This window comes from Symsagittifera roscoffensis, chromosome 4 (assembly GCF_963678635.1).
Source record: "Symsagittifera roscoffensis chromosome 4, txSymRosc1.1, whole genome shotgun sequence".
NCBI lineage: Eukaryota > Metazoa > Xenacoelomorpha > Acoela > Convolutidae > Symsagittifera > Symsagittifera roscoffensis.
Genome location: NC_087065.1, coordinates 19066563 through 19088367, shown reverse-complemented (window position 1 = coordinate 19088367; position 21805 = coordinate 19066563). Strand labels below are relative to the sequence as shown.

General features: G+C 35.0%; 3 protein-coding genes across 5 annotated transcripts in view; all 3 read left to right on the top strand.

Annotated features, from left to right (window-relative positions):
* LOC134844601 (sodium leak channel NALCN-like) overlaps positions 1–21805 on the top strand; it is a 135523-nt gene that overhangs the window by 12446 nt on the left and 101272 nt on the right. The window lies entirely within an intron of this gene.
* Positions 1–21805, top strand: part of LOC134844602 (dynactin subunit 2-like) — a 75193-nt gene that overhangs the window by 12443 nt on the left and 40945 nt on the right. The gene's annotated exons all lie outside the window — the stretch shown is intronic.
* LOC134843529 (nuclear factor of activated T-cells 5-like) overlaps positions 1–21805 on the top strand; it is a 61338-nt gene that overhangs the window by 8417 nt on the left and 31116 nt on the right. For all 3 annotated transcript variants that reach the window (XM_063859634.1, XM_063859636.1, XM_063859635.1), the window contains 4 exons: positions 8498–9122; positions 9399–9653; positions 10769–11011; positions 14328–14588. In XM_063859634.1, the coding sequence (XP_063715704.1) occupies positions 8498–9122; positions 9399–9653; positions 10769–11011; positions 14328–14588 (1384 nt within the window). The remainder of the gene's footprint in view (positions 1–8497; positions 9123–9398; positions 9654–10768; positions 11012–14327; positions 14589–21805) is intronic.

Sequence of the window (21805 nt, the reverse complement as noted above, 5' to 3'; positions counted from 1 at the left end):
ATTATTTCAATGATTTTTTTGTTTTGCTCTAACTCAAGTACATTACATCCAGATCTTCAGCATAAAACTGAGAATGGTACAATAGTTCTATTTTTATTTTGTTTTTATTCGAGACGAACTTTCTCAACCTTGATTTAGCTTCTTTTTTGCAACTTATTTTTCTAACTAATTTTTGATGGTCAAATAAATATCTCGAGTATTTTATTCTCCACCTCCTCTCTGACCGGCTGGCTGTTTACGATTGACTAATTGTAAACATACATTCTGTGGAGGCATATCTGTCAATGCATGGTGTGTGTGTCTGTGTGCATGTATATTTTTGCCTGAATGGTTGTTGTTTGGTGGAAAGATGATGTGTCCTTGAATGTGAAAGCTGGAGGAGGTATAAATGAAAATAAATCTTCGTTGTCTTGTCATTTTCCTCGCCTGTGCTATTTTCGTTCATATGGCCATTTCCCATTTGCATTTTCACTTTTTTTCCATTATTAGTTCACGCTGTATTTATTCATGCTGCTTCAAATATTTTTTCAGATTAAAGCAATTTCCTGTCATTTTACAGACAAGCAATGATTGTAAAAAAGTTTTTAATGTAGCTGGAATAGTAAGGCCTGTTTGATACCTATCAGTATATCAACATAAAGCTTGTTTTTTTTGAAAACCGAGACTACTATCTGAATCGATTTAAAGGGTAAGATAGATGCCACAAGAGTTTTCGATAGAGTACTAACAGATAAAAAGAACGAGAGAAGGCAATTTGAAGACATGTAGCTTGATCACATACGATTCTTGTTCAGTATTAATTAGCAAAGTAACTATTAAGTACGCTCTTTAAATGTTTTCACTTATTTTGGTCGTATGGTTTTATTTTTTTGGGAAATAAATCTGAGATATATTCATGCTAATCGAATTTTTATTATTTCTATGTTTTTGCTTTTCAAGTTAAATTAATTTTATACAAAAGCTCCAACCACAAAAGAGTTTCTTAGAATTGAAATAGTTTTATGGCTGCTCGCCAAGTGTGAAAGAACGGGTAGGGGTAGTGGTTCTCCTTTATATAAGGCTTGATGATTTCAGGAAATTCTTAAAATACCCTTATAACTACAAAGGTATTCGTACATATTAATGAATTTCTGAATACACTTAGGTACGTATCCACGTTTTGATTTCAATTCAATTTTTATCTCGTAAACGCTAGGAAATTGCGGTCTACAATTAAGAAAGCGGAAATGGCGCAAAAAACGTGAACGACTTCTTAGACTTTAATTTTTAGATTTCCAAGCGAAATAGAAAATTCTCCCATTGATCCAGTTTTATTCGATTGGGTTAATTTCACCAAAAAATCCACATCATAACTTATTCTCGAAATTCAAAGAGCTTTAAAGGGATAAATATAATATATAGATAATAGATAGATAGATATAAATATATATTATCAGACAACTTTATTTTTCAGTTTCACGCAACAAGTATCATCACACAAATTATTTGAAGTTTGAAGTTCACGCAGAAATAGGCAACAGAAGATTAGGAACAAGAAATCAATTAAAGGGCAGGAAAACCTAAAAAAGTCAAAATTCGAAATATATATTATATAACTATATATTTCGAAATTTGATTTTTTTGGTTTTCTTGCTCTTTAACTGTTTGCCTGTTCTCAATCTTCTGTGGGCTGTTTTTGTGTAGATTTGAAATATTTTGTCTGATGATACTTAATGTCTGAAACTGAATAATAAAGTTACCTGATTTTTGTTGTGTTTGAGCTTAAAACTACTGTACAAACTGCTCGTTTACTATGCTTCCAACGTCCGAACTTCATGTAACTAATAATTTACAGTGGATATTGCATTGATTCTTCTTGAAAATCAATCTCTTATCGCAGAAAACTAAGTTTTTAAAATTATTTTATCAAATACTTGATTGTCAATTTAGTGCTTAAGAAATCATAATTAGACTTGCTGGGTTGGGTTGGGATGGGTATGTGGGACCATCTTTCTTAAAAAAGATTAGAGGGTGTACTAATAAGAGCTGCTAATGTTTTTTGTAATTTCTCCAAATGGATCGAAATTGAGTATTTGTGTTTGCAACTTTTGCCTATCCCTTGAATTGTAGCCTTAATGAGTTTTGTAGTGTCTATCCCGCGCTTTCTTGTATTGCAAAAATTCAATTAATGTTAGAAATTTGCTCATTAAATGTCGCTTAATTTGAAATATTCTGAAGGCGTCTAGGAGGTTCTTTGTCTTCCACGCTGAATGAGGACCCGAAAAAAACGCCAAGGAAGTCCATATCATATTCGTGAAATAGTAAGCACCATATCATATTCGTGATTTCAGTTCTGATTCAGACTGCAAAAGAATTTAGTAATTTCATGTATTTGCCAATTTAAATAGAAAATTTCCGGCCCATTTACTTTTTATTATGGGTAAAAAACGAAGTGATTGTCACCTATATGTCGTAATGATTTTTTTGTTTTCTTTTTTCAGGAAAAAATCTTGCTATTTTTTGACGCTCAATTTTAATTTTTTCGAGTTTTGACTTCAGTTAGACTTCAGTTCATTTCCTTTGTTTAAAAGGAAAGTAAACTCCACTATTGAACAGCAAAAGTGCAAAGGTCACGAAAAACTTGAATGACTTCTATTTTCAAAATGGACTTTAACCAGTGGAATAAATAAGTACCTATTGACCAAGTTTTCTCTAGATTGGATATCATCTTTTCTTTTTTAAACACTTTTCCAACCAACTGTTGGCTATGTGTTTTCCAAGATTTAGAGATGTTTTCATAACACAAGCGAGCAGTGCGTAAATTTTTTTTAAACCAAACTTTAATTTTGCGCATCTTGGTGGCTTTTTTGCTGCAGAGGGATGGCAGTTAAACAGCGTGTGTTCTCTACGTGTGTTTTTAGGCATTTGACTAAGTTTTGACTGTCAAAGAAGTGGTCGTGTGTTTTTTTCTTTTCTGGACAAAGAAATGGCAAATGAGACAAGAAAACTTCTAGTGATTGACTTTACTTTCAAAAGTGGATTGTGTTTTATAGTGGATGGTATGTTATAGAAGAAAAGCTTCTATCATTAAAGACTCCTTAAATTTAAAGAGTTTCAAAGGGATATATTATCGAAAGTTCAAAGAAAGTGTGTTAATGAAAAGTTAGTGTTTTTCCTCTTTCAGTTCATTGATTTTTGCAACGGTCTGTTGGCCATGTTTGGGTTTTTAATGAACTCAATAAACTACCTGTTTATCCAGTTTTTTTAAAGAGATGAATGAAGATGAAGTTGAAACTTTTTTCAAAATACTTTTTTGGATTAGCCTACTTTACCACCGTATTTCATATTTGAATTTAATCGACGAAATTAACTTCGAAACGCTGTTGTCGTATATTATGATCAGAAAAATTATACCAGTAATTTAATTTCCATTTGAAAAGTATGAAAATTCAGAAAACGGGTATTTTCGATAGTTCAAAAGTAGTGATATCCTACTCTTCAAAATCAAAAGAAAAGGAGGATAAAAAAGCGTTTTAAAACTGTTAAATCGTATTTTATTAAGAATCGATGAACGTAGTTCAGACTCTCATATAGGTCGTGATGATTTTTTAGTTTTTTTTACAGGAAAAGTCTGAAAATTTTTTCAGGCTCAAATTAACTTCTAACAAAGGAATTGAACTGAACTTGAAAATAAATCAGAAGGTAATTTCCACTCTCGAACATCTAAAGTTAAAAGATCACGGAAGTGTCAATCATCAATTGTTTTAGAAAATTGAATAGCTTTAAGGCTCAGTTTTTTTCTTTGAAGTTTGAAAGTTGAGATTTTTTCAAAAAACAAGTCAGCTTTTTCTGTTCATTGTTTCTTTCCCAACTGTCTTTTGGCTTTGTTAGTTGATTTTAAGGCGTTTTTATTTGATTTGGACTTCATTTTCATCAGCTCACCTTTTGTAACGTTTGAGAAATCTATTAGATAACAAGTTTGAATTTCAAGATGAGGCTAGCTTCAAAAAGGTCAAGGTCAAATATCTAGACAGATTGACTTGAAGTTTTGAGCGCAGGACAGCGCAAGACAAGGAGGGACAACAGGGTAGCGCAAGGCAAAAGGGGAGCGGGAACGCAGAGCAAGGCAAGGAAGGGCAGCGTACGGCAGGGCAAGGAGGGTTAGGTAGGAAGGGCAGCGCAAGGCAAGGAGGACCATGGCAGCGTGAGGCAGGACAGTGCAAGGCAAGGCAGAGCAAAGGTCAGCGTGGCAGAGCGGCCCAAAGCATGGTTGGGCAACGCAAACCAGGGAAGGCAGCGCAAGGCAAGTAAGAAAGGGCAGGGCAGCTTAAGACAGGACAGCGCAAGGCAAGGAAGGACAAGGCAGCCAAACAAGGTATGGCATCGCAAGGCAGGGCAGCAGCAGGAGGGACAAGGTAAAGAGGAGCTTAGCAGCGCAAAGTTCGGCAGTGCAGTGGTAGTCATGGTAGTGCAAGTCAACACAGCGAAGTGCACGGCAGGGCAGAGCAAAGCAGTACAAGGCAGCGGACGGGTCAGCGCAGGGCAAAAAGTCATATCAGCAAGTCAGCGAAAGAAGCATAGCAGGGACGAATAAAGCACGGCAGCCCAGCCCAAAGCAGAGCAGGATAAGATAGGCAGCGCAATACAGGTCAAAGCGGTGCATCGAAGGCGGGTAGCGCAATACAGGGCATTGCGGAGCAAGGCAGAGCAGTGCAGTTCATAACAAAGCAGGACAGCGCAAGGCAAAGATAGCGTGTCAAGGCAATGATTGGCAATGCAAGGCAGCGTAGGGAAAGTCAACGTTAAGCATGGCAGTTCAGCGAAAGGAGAGGAAGGCAGGGAAGAAAGGCAAAGTAGGATAATTTTCATTTTAGGGTTTAAATTGTGGTCAAGGCCATAGCAGTTTTCTAATTAAGCACTCAGATTATCATAACTCCTCTTATATTAAAAACACAGCGGGGCGCTGTTTAGTTATTTGTTACTAAGCCTGAAAAGGGGGTTAAGAATGCAATAGAGGGGTCGCAGTAAAAGCATAGGTCACGAAAATTGAAAACAAGTCTCCGAGTCGTTCAGTTTTTTTTTGCTTTGCTGATGTCATTTGAACTGTCTAGTAAGTTGAAGAAAATAAATCACACTTTTTTTTCGGTGCAGATAAGTGTTGAAAACGAACGAGAGATATCTGTTTATTCACTAAATTATACTTGAAATCTCTGTTTTAGTGATGCGCGAGACTCCACTCGCATACTTGCTTAACAGGGGTCTACTCTATCACACTTCAATAAATGGAAGAGATACTATAACGGGAAGAGCCTTGACAAATATTAAAACAGTTCAAAATACCTCAACCGTTTTTGGCCGAAAGCATGCTTGAAGTTTTTCGTCACATTCTGCGAACTCAATCAAGCTATTAAAGCAAATTCAAATAGTTCAAATTTCAATCCTTTTTTAGCTTGCGTCAGGAGTATTTTTGGGACCCATCAAGGCAAATTGAATAGCAGATAGATAGATCATAAAGATAAATAAATAACTCTTTAAAACAATGCTTTTAAAATGCGATGGTTAATCATCCATTCTGCTGCTCCGCTAAACTTACCGATGATACATGCCTACTCAATACGACCGGATCATTTCTGCTTAACATGTTCAGCAATAGACAGAACTTAGAAGATAGTTTGAAATTGGGAAGATAGGCCGTGTTTAAACATGTAACGGGGATGAAGCTTGAACTTGCGTGTGCCATACGCTTTTAAGTTAGTGACTTTTAGTTGCACAATTCATGTATCAAAATAATTTTGAAATATTTCATGTAACTATCTCTTGGAATATTTCATGTTATTATCTATTGAAGCTAACAAGTTATATTGAAACTTTTAAAAATTCTACCGCTCTAGTCTCTGGATTCATAGGTTTAGCAGTTTTCCACTAATTTTTTTGCAGAAATTCTTGCTTCAACATTCAACGAATCGATTTCGTCCGTCAAAGGAAACTGAATTGGTTCAAAATCATCGTTTGAATAGTTTGTTTCCGAGATGAGGACTATCCAACTAAATTGAATGGTTTCAACTTACCAGTATTTGAAAAGCAATAGCTTGCTTTAAAGAAGTTTTGAAATGCTGACTCCAAGACTTTTTTTCTCGCGAATCATCGGTATCGAGGTAATTATAATTATTTCAGAGTTTTATTGCTTGATATCTTGCTTTACAAACTATTTTTTTCGCCTCTCAATTTTTTCCAAATCAACCATTAATTAACTTAAAAGCTATAAATTATAAATTCAAGCCAGACGGTCATTGCGCTGAGTTCAAATTTGAAGTTTCATCGCTTGAATAGCTCACTTCAGAAAATTATCTTTTATTTTGCAAAGCAATTCAAATAATCAAAACACCCTCAGAAGTTTTTTTGTCGTGATAGTTAGCTTCAAAATTCTTAATTTTTTTCTGAGCCTTTTCAAGCTGCACAAGTTTTCATTGCTTCATTAGGTTGCTTCACAAGTTAAAAATTTATGCGAACCTGTTTAAGGCATCAACTTGAGTTGATATCAAATGTACGCACTGTTGAATTTTACCTTCGATTTGGGTTTGTTAGTATTTTTGAAAACCTCTTCATCTAGTGGCTGGTCTGTGTTTTGATTAATTTTGCGCGCAAGTCCAACTTCCAACCCATTAACCCTGCAAAGAATTGAAATTACTTGATTTTGTAGTTTAGTTTCTTGAATTTTTATCATCTCGGGCGATATTCATGTTTATTTGGTGTTTGACCGGTTTACCAGCTGTCAACTAATGATGATTACTTTGAAATTGGGAAGCAGCAATTACATTTATAGTAGAATTGATCAGGTTTTGCTAGCTCAGATCAAAATCTTTTTTTTTCATTGATCTTTTGTGGTTTATCTGCATTTGAACTAAATTCCTGTATAAGGTATTGAATTTTTCATAAACTGAAGGTTATTAGTCTAGAGTCAATGCATGTAGTGAAGACTCTTTTTCAAGTCGTGATAATTTGTTTTGCGTTTTTAATCAGGATTTTTCGCGTTTTGACTTTTGTTTTTTAAGAGTAATTAACGTATTGAAGACCCTTATATTCCTTTTGGTACATCTAATTTTTTGTCAGTTACAATTTGTTTTCCATTTATAATGAAAATTTATAACCCAACTCGCAAATGAAAGTGCTCATTTGGTGGCTCAAAATCACAAATTATAGCATTGGCAATTTATTAGCACCTGTTGTCTGCTTTATTGGAATCAATTATTTTCCGATTTTCATGCGACCGTGGCACTCTTGCTGCATAGTGTTGACGTTTTATTAGCACCTGTAGATTTTACCGTGTAATTTCTATTTAGATTTTTCAAATTTTCGGCTATATTTGTTTAAATAGAATGATTCACTGCTGACTGCGGTTTTTAAGAGTAATCAACGTAGTGAAGGCTATTTTACAGGTCTTGCTGGTTTTTTTTTCAGGAAAAAGTCATAAAATGTTCTTATAACTACAGACGTGCATTCATACATATTAATGCATTTATTAATGCACTTAGGTATATATGCACTTTTTGAGTTCAATCGAAATTCATGTGCTGAAAATTACGTCAATAGCTCTCTGCAAATACGAACGTAGAAATGGCGCGAAAAAAGTGCCAATCAAGAATTTAATGCATTAGAGCTAACTTTAAATTGTTAGGTGCAATCAGATTGAACTTTTTCTTTGATATTTTTCTTCGATTTTTCCTTGAAGAAGAAAAAGAAGAAGAAGAAGAAGAGTTTTTTTCTCCAGTTAACATAATATGATACATCAACGTAAATTACACAAAATTAAACCGATTATTTTTTCATTATCTTCTATTATAATCAATAGAACAACTTGGAGAGGACAAGCTAAAGGCAAGCTAAGGTGCCCACTTACTGCCTACCCATAAATTTTAATTATTTCCACAAACAAAACAAAAATCTTTTTTTTTGAATAAATTTTAATTTTTCGACTTTCATTTCTTCCTTATTTTTTCCAAGTATTAGACGCCCAAGGCAACAATAAAAAAACATACCTATCACAAACTACAAACATATCGATCCAAATCTAAGCTTTCTAGGATAAAAGGAAAAAACTTGCGTCAGAAAAATCCAAAAAATCATAAAAACATCGATTCCTTGTTTCTAATTAACAATTTAGTGCATCGCAAATGGTGCGAAGCTCTGTTTCGCTTCTGCGTATCATACCTCACCTGAGAGCTTTCTTTGAGGTAGTCAAAATGAACTGGAGAAAAATCCAACCCGCGCTGTTTCGAGAGTTGTCGGAACAAAAAGAAGAGAGCCAGTTTATTGAAATTTGTACGGGTCCAAATCTTTTCAAATCCTTCGGTATTTCAAAAGATTCCAAATCTCTGGGTATTTAGGAAATATAGAAGTATTTTTCAAATATCCATATATCGTTTACTGATATCAGCTGAAAAGATTGTAAATGACTTCATGAAAAAATGGATCATCCAAAAATGATAGTTCGGTCATCGCTCATTTAGTTTTTTCTTAGGAGTTGTAACAGCAGATGATGAGCAGTCTTCTAGCAACTCTGTAGGCAATTCCAACTGCGCCATTGTTCAAAACCTCAATTCACTAGCCCAGGCCAACCTGAACGAGAGAATTCTTTTCAACCCCAGTAGTGATTCAGTGCCAAGTAACCTTCTGCAACCAACTCAAAATGTGAACATCACCCAACTGTCGGCCGAGACTGCGAAGCTAGTAAGCACTCAGTTGTCCAATTTCGTCCATCAGCAACAACAACAGCAGCAACACCAACAGAAACAACTGCAGTCGGTAAATTCTGTGGTCGGTAATAGTGTGGGTGGTGCTTCTGGGTTTGTTCAACAGACGGGGGCCGGGGGACCCTCTAGCAATATCCCCCACGGTGCAATAATGACAAATAATGTGGCTATGGTCAGTGCAGTGACGTCTTCGGAAACATCTTCCCTCCATCACCAGCCGAGTGAGTTAGACTACCGCAACTCCTCCCACGGGGGTGTGTCTGGAGGCGTGCCCAGCTACAGCAACGTGACCAGTCCTTCTGCCTACACCAGTCCGAGCGAGGAGGACGAACATATGGATGGATCCAATGATTTGATATCCTCAGACAACGAAGACATATCCGACATCAACAGGTACCACAAATTTATGGTCTAATAATCGCAAAGAATGAAAGTTTAGCTTTGAGTAGAGAAGTCATGCATGCAAAATATCACATTGCATGTAGCTCTAATAACAAACAATTTTGAACTGAAACGGAAGAGGTGCATAGAGTTATATATTATTTGAAAACTTTTCTTGCCTAAAGCTTTCTGAGAAGGTTTTATCATTTCAGCAGTGACAGGTTTGTTCATGTTCCTTTTTTTTCAGACAGATCGACAGAAGGGTAAATTTATTTTTGTCTTCAATAGATCCTTGTTGCACAGTGGCAACCTAGAGCGCGGACCAAATGGCAGCTACCAGAACAGTGGTAACGCCACTCCTGGAGGTGGTTCCGGAGACTACTCTGGAGGCGGAGGAGGAGGAGGAGGAGGTATCCAGCAGGTCAACATGGCCAACGGAGTGGGGTCTGAACTGCCGACGATGGTAATGAAGGATGACCTAGACCATAGTCAACCCAATCAATGCAACAATGATGCTACAACTATATCTTCTGACAGCTTTAGGTAGAACATCGTTTATTCATCGGTTACTCCTTTTTGCAAAAAAAAGACGTTCGAGATGTATGCTCACTTTTTCCATATTGCCAAGAATGTGAGACTGTGAGTTACTGGATTCATTATCGATTAACTTTGTTTTACATATTTTTTCTGGCACTTAATAAACATATTAAGTAGAGCAATGATCTGTCATAAAAATGTTTGAAAACTACAGATATTGTCTTTCATGGCTGGTGATTTTGATAGTAGCTCATTTTTCATTGACCAAGCATTAATTTTGTTATGGTGTATTACTCCAGACAAGGCATAGAACAACAATCATAACTGCAAGCATATGAGTGTTAGTGGTGCAGGTTTTGTTTATTCTACACTGCAAATTGCAATATGATGATACATGATTGAAACTGGTTAATTTTTGTCAATCAAATTGATGAAAAAGTGTCATTTTATTTCATTATGTGTCTGTCATTGAGCAAAATGACTTTTGAGTTCTTGATTTTAATTCAAAATAATTTGCGAAATGGAATCATGTTGCGCTTTGCAATAATAGAATAAGATTGGTGTAAAAGCGTTCCAGAATTTTAGTACAACCCTTTGATTTTAGTTTTTTTTTTCTAAATTGGGTTATTTTTGCGAAGACGTCAATTAAACGGAAGAGTCTTAAGGTGTCATTTATTAATAAATCATAGAACGACATTTGAAAAAATTAAAAGGAATCAGTCCTTTTTTGTGCTTCCTTGAATTCATTGTCATGTTACCGCCCGTCTGTTGATTGTTTTAACGATAATTAACGGCGTGGTTAATCATTTCCTCAGACTGAAATTTTCAACAAAATTCTTGAATTTTATCGAGGTTTTTTTTAGTAGTGAAGTTTATTCTGTAGGCGAAGGAGCAAAAATGGTGTCGTTAAGCTCTCAAAAGAGAACCTCTTGTACCCATGCTGAAGCACAACATGTGTTTTTTTGTTCCTGTGCTGCGAAATTTTACCGCACTTTCAAGTAGTGAGCATGCTGCGTCTCAAAGGACAACCGACTTATTGCGATACTAAAGCACAAGCAACCTCACCTATGCTTTGCTTATCAAATGTCTCGACCTGAATAACAATGCGGAATCTGTTTCAGTGACTCGGGTCTGACGAATGGAGTGGCGGGTGGTGCAGCAGGCGGTGGCACTGGGGGAGCTGCGGTGGGACAACATCCACACCATCACCATGGCAACCAGCTTAGACACAAGAGACCCTTCGAACACTCCTCCTGTCCCATCGCCATGTACAGTAGACACACTTTGGTCCAGCAGTTCCCTCACAACCAGGAGGGAGTCAGTCTAGAAGTGGTCAATCAGCCAGAATCAAGACACAGGCCTAGGTGAGAAATCCTGTATTAAGAGCCGAGTAACGTAGTGAAAGGTCATGATGAATTTTTTCGTTTTTTTTTCAGGAAAAGTTTTAAATTTTGTTCAGGCTCTAATTTATTTTTTCGCGGGTTTCGGCTCTGTGTTGACCATAGTACCAGCTCGAATGTTGAATTATTTTAGAATAAATTTTATTATTTTTGATTTATAATGTTAATTAAAAAAGCAAAGCTGAAGTTATAGCATGAAATATCTTTTTTTTTCAACATAAGTTGCAAATATTGTTGCGTCAAAATGTGTTCATTTTGAAAGTGTTAATTTCGATCATTAACCAGCTATTAAATACAGCCAATGCTAAGGATATTAACACAGACTATTATATAACAAATTAGCTTCAATGTATCATGGATCTGTAGCGTAGAGGTAGGGAAGGAGACGCACAACAAAATAAGAGGGTTCAAACCTCGGCAGTGTCGGATGTTTTCAATGATCTTATCGTACACTAGTTAAAATGCGTCCGCGTATTGCGTCTTTTGGCAAGAAAAGATGTTTTTATGTGTGTGTGTGTGTGTGTTTTGAGCGTGAGGAGGACTTAATAACTTTTTAGTGGTCTTTTTTTGTTTTTTTTTCTGGCTTTTTTAAAAATTTTTTGGCTGAATAGGTTTCGGCCTTGATTATCGGCTTGTTGAACTCATATGGTTTCATTTTCATTCGACAAGCAAATTTAGTTTTTTGTTTTGAGGGCTAGTGTGGCTTTTCAATTCATTTTGATAGATCTGGTTTTTTGACATTTCGATTTTTTTTCTGACATAGCTGCTTACTTGTTTTAAATTGCAAGTGGTGCGAAGCTCAGCTTCGCCTCTATGCCTGACATTGCTTTATTCCCATTTTCTTCTTGACTTTTTTGAGAAATATGTTGCGGATCATTACACAACTATAGCTTGTGTTAAAAAGTTATTTTCGCCTAGGTTGTGTTTGAACGCTTTTACTGATACCTCGATTCTCCGTCCTTTCATATGAAAGCCCCTTTTTCGGAACTCGGATTATAAAAAAATTAGAGAAAATTTTGGTATTGGAAAAAGCTATTTTATATTCCCTTAGTCATAACTGAAAGCATAGTCACATTATAGGAGTCGACCTATTTCCAACCAAAGTTGAAGTTTTGTTTCTCATTGATGAAGGACGATAGCTTAGTGCATCTGGCGAATTCCACAGTCTGCTCTGGGGATTTTTGGTTGCACTTCTTATCGGTGGATATTTAAACATTTGGTAAGACCACAATCAGGGTTGCGAACATTTACCATATAGTGGTGGGTCCCTCCTGAGAGCGCTATCCCCATAGTTCTCCATGTTAAACCGAATTCGCCTGTTTCTTCGATTGCAAATGCACATTGACTGGATCTGATTTTTTTTCAAGCGGGAAGTTTGAGGTTTCAAAAAATTTGTCGGCGTATTATTTGTCTGCTTATGTCGGCTTTGTTGTCACATCGTATAATTGTTTATTTTGCTCTACGCTTTTCTCATTGTAGTGGAGGGGGCTTGAACAATTTTTATTCTCTTTTATGTCTTTTTGATTTTTTTTTTGGCTCAAACGGTTTCTGCTCCTGTACTTTTGGCTTTTTTTACCGCTTGTTAAATTTTTTCTGATGTTAATTTCAATTCTTTTGTCTTGGCATGTTTGTTTTTGAAACTAGCTTTATTCCATTTGGTACATCTAATTTTTTGTCAGTTACAATTTGTTTTCCATTTATAATGAAAATTTATAACCCAACTCGCAAATGAAAGTGCTCATTTGGTGGCTCAAAATCACAAATTATAGCATTGGCAATTTATTAGCACCTGTTGTCTGCTTTGATGGAATCAATTATTTTCCGATTTTCATGCGACCGTGGCACTCTTGCTGCATAGTGTTGACGTTTTATTAGCACCTGTAGATTTTACCGTGTAATTCCTATTTAGATTTTTCAAATTTTCGGCTATATTTGTTTAAATAGAATGATTCACTGCTGACTGCGGTTTTTAAGAGTAATCAACGTAGTGAAGGCTATTTTACAGGTCTTGCTGGTTTTTTTTTCAGGAAAAAGTCATAAAATGTTCTAATAACTACAGACGTGCATTCATACATATTAATGCATTTATGAATGCACTTAGGTATATATGCACTTTTTGAGTTCCATTGAAATTCATCTGCTGAAAGATACGTAAATAGCACTCTACAAATACGAACGTGGAGATGGTGCAAAAAACGTGAACGACTTCTAGTTTCGAAAGTGGAATTTAATTTGTAGATTTCCAGCGGAATAAAAACTTAACATATTGATCCAGTTTTCTCAAATTGGGTTAGTGTTATCAGAAAAGTGCAAGTGATAAATTGTTTAAGGAAATCAAGAAGCTTGAAGGGCATGGCATCTATTTTTTACTTTGAATTCAATTTTGTTACTTGCGTTGATTACTCTTTTCCAACTGTCAGTTGGTTATGTTTTGTTACTTAGGGATATACGGCTGTTGAAGCACCATGGTCTAGTGCAGTGTAGGATACCTTTGAGGCGGCAGGTTATAGTTTTGATCCCTGGCTCTCCTACGTTGTTTTTTCAACGCTTTTCTTTATTGAAGGCTTTTTTTATTTCAAGGAATGGATTCGTATTTATTTGCTGGGAAAATTTCTTGGATTTTTTCATTATTGTTATCTCGAATGTTGGCTCGATTTTTGCTTTTGATATCTGACCATTGTTGAGAATTCGCATGCGAAATAATTGTAATGCTATAATTTATACTTATTTTAAAATCACATTTGACAAAAGATACTAAAAGTGTCGGACTCCTTAACAATTTTAGTACATTTTTAAACTTCTTAGCGAATTAGCGTTTTTTCTTAGCTTGCTAGTTTTTTCCGCTAAAGAATCATAATCTGTTTTCAAAAACATCTTCGATATTGCTGTCACACCTCTGATTATGGTCAACGTTTGTGCGACGTTTCTTTGTTGTACCTAATTTTTCGTGAAAACAAATCATCCATTGGAACCCTAAGTTTACTTTCATACAAATAGAAGAAATCTTAATCGAGTTTTGTAGTTCCATCTTGCCAGATAATGTCTTTGTACATTTTGAAAACACCGCTTCTTATCTTCATTCTTTTTTGTGTTCATATTATAAACTACCTATAATTTTTTTTTACTTACAAAAATTCTGGCAATTGCTTGCATCAGCGGCAATATGAAAGATTTGAAGCTTGTTTATGTCATTAGCAAAGAAGCGCACTCGACGTTATATGTTCTTAGTAGTTTGATAGCTTCAAAAAAGTTATTGCAAGAATGATTTTCATACTTTTAGATATCTAACGGAGGGAAGTCGCGGCTCCGTCAAAGACAGGACGGGAAACGGGTACCCGGCAGTTAAACTCTCTGGATTTAACCAGTGCCCCCTCACTGTCCAGGTATTCATAGGAACAGACACCGGCAGACCCAAACCTCACGGATTCTTCCAGGCCTGCAGAGTGACCGGGCGCAATGTGATCTCATGTCTGGAGAGGAACATTGACGGAACTCAGATCATGGAGATAGACCTGGATCCAAAAAATGACATGCGGGCTGAGTGAGTTCAGTTGTTGAAATCTTTCAAAATCTTAACTCATTTCATGGCACAAAGAGCAGTTATGTTTTCACTAGCGAGAGCAAGTAACTTATGGGGAACAAGACTTTTCCTGTAAACAACTTTTCTTTCAGTTCTGCATCAATTCTGTTAACATGCTCAATTTCATGAAATTTCAAATAAAACTACTTTATAGTTCTAGTGAGGCAGGTACTATTATATGTATTGAAAAAATGTTTTTTTTCGGATTTGTGGTTTCCGTCCTAACTTCGGTCGGCCGATTTTCCTTTTTTTTATGTTCAAATGAAATTTATATTATCTGGCACGCTTTTTCAGCAGTTTTTTTTCAAAGCTTGAGTTTTTATCAAAAGTTTGGCTCAAAATCTACTTTACGGATTTTCAAAGAAGTGGTTCCAATACAAAGACCACCCACTCCTCTGTCTGCCTGCTTAATCCCTTAGTCTTTTTCTACCTTACTCTACTTTCTGCGGCCTTAGAAAAGTTACGTGGGAGGAATTTTTGACTCATTTTTTTTTCATTTTCGAAATCCACTCTCCCAACTCAGAATTTCGGGTTCAATCAATAAATTATGTTGTGGGAAATTCCCCTGCATTTGCTTTTATGCATAAAGTTATTTCCACAAAAAGTTTGTTTTTGACAGGTTTTCGAAGTTTCTTAAAAACCAGTCTCCCAAACTAAAAATTTTGGGTTAAATAAAAAAATGGGATGTGGGAAGCTCCCCTGCATGAGCAGATATCCCCTAAAATTTTTGAGAAAAAAAGTTATGGCCTTTGGTTAAGTCAAAACTAACCTGCCAATTCTCAAATAAATGTTTCAATCGAAAAAACCTAGTGAGTTTCTTTGCTGCGTAAGCTGGTACACCATATTTTTTGTAGAAAAAAGCTCTAAGACTCGGAAAAATCAAATTTGATTTTTTTAAACCGTTTTTGCAATCTTTTTGACTGTTTAATATTTACCCTAGCCAATTATGAGATTATTGGTTAAATCGAAGACTGTTTGTGAAAATTTTGCCTGCAGAAGCGTTGAATCCTTAGTTTTGGTATGAAAACATGTTAAGTCCTTGGAAGCGTCCAAATTTTGAAGTTTTCGCGGTTTAACAAATTTTTGCAAAATTTTTTCCCTCTTGGAAACTACCCTGACAAACCTGAGATTTAGAGCTCAATCACAAAAATATGTTAAAAGTCCACTGCCCTATTCAATTTCATTTTTGGTCCATTTACAAGAACGGGTAATGGGATTCTCCCCTGCACTATCGGCTGATCAGTCTTAGTAGAGAAAAATTAAGGTTTTGGGTCTTGGAATACCTTTCATCCCCCATCGGTAAAAACTTATTCTATAAGATATCAAACAGGTACCTTAAGCTGGCCCCCTAATTTTAACTAATATTGAAAGTTGTTCTGTTGTTTGTAGTTTACGAACTCTGATTTTGAATATTTTTTTGCTTTTTTTTCTGTTAGACGGGTTCGACTTGTGTTTTATTGGCTTTGTCAATTTATTTTGCGTATTTTCAAAGGCGAATTTCAAACTGATTTTGCCTTTTTCAGGAGGGATGTGTATTTACCCTTGTGATAAGCAAGGGTATTGAAATCGGGTACTAGACTTTTTTTTACCGTAAATAACTTATAACTTTAGGCACAGGATCTGCACTTCTAGAATCTCTTCTGACATGCTCAATTTCATGAAAATTCAATTAAAAGTACTAAGTAGTAACAAAGTAGTTACTTAAGTAGTAATTAGTCCAAGCCCGTTTCAGGTTGTAATTATCTTTTTAAAAAAATTCAAATTGCAATTTTTTAGGGTTCGTGGTTATCATCCTAGTTTCTGACGGTATATTTTCCGTTTTTTGAGAGTCCTTTTTTCATCTGGTAGGGTTTCTATTGGTTCACTTTTTGAAGCATAGATTTTGCGTAATTTTGAGAGGAAAATATATCCGTTTGGGATTAGGTGGTGCAGTTTTGATGGGTCGTAAAAACTTCTGAATTTTGTGAAATTTTTTTACGACAACAGTTTTGTTTTCGGCTCAACAGGTTTCGACCCAAAGTTTGTCACCTTTTTGCCGCTCGGTAAATGATATTCATCTGTTAAAGGCTGTTTATGACAATCGTGAAGTTTTTGTTTAAGTAATTTTTTCAACTTGATTTTTTAAAAGTTTTATTTGAGTTTTGTCTTTTTTTCTGTTCTCTATCTTGTAGCGCTATAAGTTTCTGCATCGCAAATTTTCTTTATGATTATTTTTGTATAAATTAATAGCATATTTTTTTTATGATTATTTTTGTTTTCGGCTTAACGAGGGTCGACCCAAGTTTTTTGCCTTAATGGACAATCGTTAATTAATTCTCATTTTTATAGGGCCTTTTATGAACATAATCAGAGCCAAAGATATGAAATTTTGTAGATATAGTTTTTTCGACTAACTTTCTCAGCTTAATTTTCCAAAGTCTGCCTCCCTTTTTTTTGTATCAACATGTGGTAATGCGGCGTTTTTATTACATCTTAACTTGCGAAGCTCCGCTTCGCCTCTCTGCGTATCCTGTTTTTCAGAAAAACACTAGTCTAGGGACTTGAATTTCTGTATTGTGATGTTGTTAGGTTTCAATTTCTGTTAAAACTAAAACACTCGAATTCGAAGTTCTTTTCCACTATACTGATAGGTACGGTACAAAACGATTGTCAATTATTGTAGCGAAGAGTCTTGAATAGGTCCTGGTGTTGTTTTTTGGGAAAAGTCTTAAATATGTTCCCGCTCAAGTTTGATTTTTTGCGGCTTAACTTGTGATTTCCTTTAAACGCATTTCCTTCTTTTTAAGTTCAAAAGAAAGCATATTCCACTATCGAACAGCAAAACTGTAAAAGTTTTAAAAATGTCCTTCTTTTTTATCAAAGCAGAGCTTTCTTGTTAAAACATGGCGACATTATTCAATAAAGTTCACACATTTGTTCAATTCAAAATCATTTGCAAAAAGGAAAGCAAATTAAGTGCCGAAGTGCAAATGGCGCGAAAAAGCGTGAACGAGTTCACTGTCGAAATGAGGTCTTACTTTCGATTTTTCTTTTGGAATAGGAAAATAATTTTTGAGATTTTGGTTAGTTTTTATCAATAAGATCTCTCCTGAAAAATTTTAAATATCCTTTGGCCTTTACCCATTTTTTCGGCTGTTGTCGCTGGAAGGAATATACTAAAACATATACGGGCTAGATAGAATTTGTTATTGTTCGATAGACAAAATGATGAATCTCAAAATTAGTACAAGCAAAATCAGTTCATTGCTTCCTATTAAGAGATGAACGATATATTTAGTGATAATTTTTTTTTCAGGAAAGTTTTAAAATTTCTTTCGATAAAATGTGATTTTTTTGCGGTTTGAGTTTTGATTTTCATAAGTTCAGTTCATTTCCTGTGTTAATTAAAGCAATGCAAATTCGACTATCGAATAGCGAAAGTGTAAAGGTCACGAAAATCGTGATCGACTTCCAGTTTCGAAAATAAAATTATATTTTTCAGATTTCCCAGCGAAATAAACAAATTTGCCTATTAATCCAGTTTTCTCAAATATGGTTAATTTTATCGCAAAAAAGTCTATTATAAAAAGTCTATAAGTTTTTCCCAGCGCAATAAAAACTTTACCTATTAATCCAGTTTTCTCAAATTGGGTTATTTTTATCAAACAAAAGTCAATCATAAATTTTTTCCGAAATTTACAAATCCCTAAGGCCGAGTATTTGTTTTTTTTTTGAAAGTCGAAGTTCAAGATTTTCTTTAAAAACCAGTCAGTAATTTTCTTGTTTCTTTGCTTTCATTGACTCTACTTCTGAATCTAGAATGGTCTTCAAGATTTTGTAGGTCAGTGTTGCAGACAATACTAACTCGATACAACTGCAAATTTAGACAGCTCCTGTCGTTTTTTTTGTCTGAGGGACTTTGTGAATTTTTTATGCTTGCGAGCGCAGTGTTTTTGTACGTACCTTATTTTTTTCTATCCTAACTCGCAAATAAACGCCTAACTCGCAAATAAAAGTGAAAATTAAAAAAGTGCACTTATTTGCTACGACGTTTGCTATAATCACGATCTGTAGCATCGGAAGTTTCATAGCATCTGTTCTCTGCTTTGTTTTTGGCTAGTGTTTGTGATTTATTAAGCGTCCGTGGCTGAGTGGTTAGTGCGTGAGACTCATAATTTCTAGGTAGCAGATCGAATCCGAGACGTAGCCGCCTTTTTACTAATTCGATGCTTGTTTCTTTTTTTTTCTTATTTTAGTTTATAGAGCTGTTTTTGTCTGTTCTCGCTAGTGTTTGCTAAGCGCAGGTTCGCCTCTGTGTTTGTTTATAAGATGATCCAGCTTAAAACATTGAACTTCTTTTTTTGTGATAAAATAGCCAAAACATAGTTTGAGAGCCTAGTATTTTTTCAAAAGGAAACTGAAATTGAAATGCTCGTTTCGAAAACTTGTGACTTGTTTTAAAAAATATTCACTACTTAATAAGCTTGCTTGAGAAAACTTCAGTTTTTGCGAACCGATTTGCGCTATCAAAAAATATATAATTTTTTAAATTTTCATTGCTGGATGAGCTTGCTCAAGAAAGCTTCATTAAAAAAAACCGGTATGAACTATAGAATAACTATCTCATTTCGTCGCTGAATTTGCTTGCATAAATAACAAAATCTACCATTTTTTGCGAACCAGCTCAGTTTTTCAGTTTTTTTTCTGATTTGTCGTGAACCGATTTGTCCTCTGCAGTAACAAGAAACATTGGTAATTCCAGTCCTTCCTGAGCGTGCTTGCAAACTTTACGCTTGCAAACCGATTTGCGCTAGCACAAATCTTCGAAAGTGAAATCTCTCTGATGATGTGCGTAAAAAAGTTTTTTGCGCTACTGAAAACAATAATGCTTCAAAATTTCATCGGTCGATTTGTTGCGAGGCGATTCTTTCTGAGTAACTTAACATTTTAATGTTTTATCATTTCTGAGCTTTTCTTGACAAATTTAATCGGCTTGCGCTCTCAAAAAAACTTTTCCAAATGTTGCCGCTTCAGTTTGCTTGTAAACCTAGATTTTTGCAATTCATTTCACTCTGAAATAACTAAAACCTTCTAGATAATAATTGCTTCATGAGTTTGCTTAGGCAGTTTGCGGTGTCAAATAATTTGATTTTTCAAGTTTTTGCTGTTTGAGAATTCCGGCGCTCGATGAGTTTGATTAAGAACGCCTAATTTTTTGCGAAACAATTTTCTCTGATATAACTTACTTTCTGCTAAACTGCTTAAAAAACTGTCATTTTTTTCGAAACGAATTACGCGATCAAAAAATTCGAATCATTTAAAAGGATCATCGCTTGATGAGTCTGCTAAAAAAATTCTTGACTCGATTCGTCCTTTGAAATAACTTGAAATATTTCATCTCTTGATTAGAAGGTTCTAAAAAACTCCATTTTCTTGCGAACTGATTCGCGCTATCAAAAATTTTGAATAATCACCTAGTTTATCTTACAAAAGTTTTGAAACTGTCTTGCTCAAACAATTTTCAATTTCAACAGTTTTTATAGCTTTTTTTGTTTTGGGATCATTGAGCGACCTAGGCCTAAACAGGTTTTGGCTCAAGAAACGATGTTTTATGGCCCCTCATTTAAAAAATAATATTTGAGGCTGTTTGTTGTTTCTTGAATATTTTTCTGAAATTTTTTTCACTTCGCAAAATGGTCTTTCGATTTCGTAGTTTTCGTATTTTCTTTTTGCTTACTTGCAATGCTGACATTTCTTTTCCTTTGTTAAAAGGAATACAAGTTCCCTTATCGAACAGCAAAAATGTTAAGGTCCCAAAAACGTGATCGTTTTCTAATTGCGAAAATGGAATTTAATTATCAGATTTTCCAGCAAAATAAAAACTTTACTTACTGATCCAAATTTCTCAAATTGAGTTATTCTTTATCAAAAAAAGTTCCAATCATAAATTGTTCTAGAAAATCAAAGAGCTGAAAGAGCGTATATTTTTTCTCTGAAATTCGACTGAGTTTTTTTTGAAAAAACAAGCCAGTATTTTTATGCTGTTTACTTGCGTTCATTGACTTTTTTCAACTGCCTGTTGATTATGTTTTTGTTTTTGGCTGTAAGGTTTTTACCCAATTATTGTAGTTGAAATGACCGCTTGGCAAGCACTACTAAACGCTTATTTAACTTTGATCCTTGTAGATTGAGACTGTGTTTTCCTGAAAATGATTCTGTTGAATATCTTTTGATTCAATTTTTTCGCCCGTTTTCTGTTCGCCTGTTTGCAATACTAGGCTTGCGTTTCATTGCGATTGTTGCGAAGCTATGCTTTATCTCTGTGTTTAAAATTGATGTTCTGCAGTAGGTCGTGGGATTGCTTCTGACGTGGACTGGTTTTTGATTGAGATTATCAATAGCAAATTAGGAGCAATGATAGCCGGTTATTGTGCAAGTAGCACAGAATAGTCCAGATACAGGATAGTTCAGACCATAGTCTTAAAAATACAAAGTAAATTTCTTTTTTCAAATAAGTTATGTTTTCTTTTCTGAATGGGGTGACAAAAGGATCTGAGCGAAAAACTAGAACTCCGTTAATCATTGTAAATTAGGCAAATTTGAAAACAGTTTTTGTAGAAAAATGATTAGAAAACAAAAAATTATTAAAAAAAAATGAGTTAAAATTTCTCAAAAAGTAATACTACTCGAGTAAAACTAAAAGTAGGAAAAAATAAACTATTGTTAACGGCTTACGGTAAGGATTCAAAGGCCTGCTCGCTCGCTTTATTCGCTCGAAATATGAACAAAAATCGAAAATTTTGAATGGGTTTTTCGCGACCTTGAAATTTTTTTAGTGTCTTTCGAATCACGACTAATAAGGATTTAATATTATTTATCGCTCAACCCAGTCCGATGATTATTTGTGGTACCTGATTTTGCGTAGAAAAGAATAAGAAAAACATAAAACAATCCGAATACAAAGTCTTTCCCGGTTTTTAAAATGATCGGAAAAATGAACGTTTTTAGAATGATTTGTATTTCGACGGAATTATGCAATCTGCGATTTCGCTTTGTGTCTTAAATTAATTATCTTTAATCATCAAGTGTTTGAAAAATGCGAGTCATGAAAGTTCACGTTTGATGTTTTCTGTTATGCATTGCAAAGTGATCGTTTTTTTTTGCTAGTGTGAGTTTTTGTATGCTGAAAGATAGGCTTT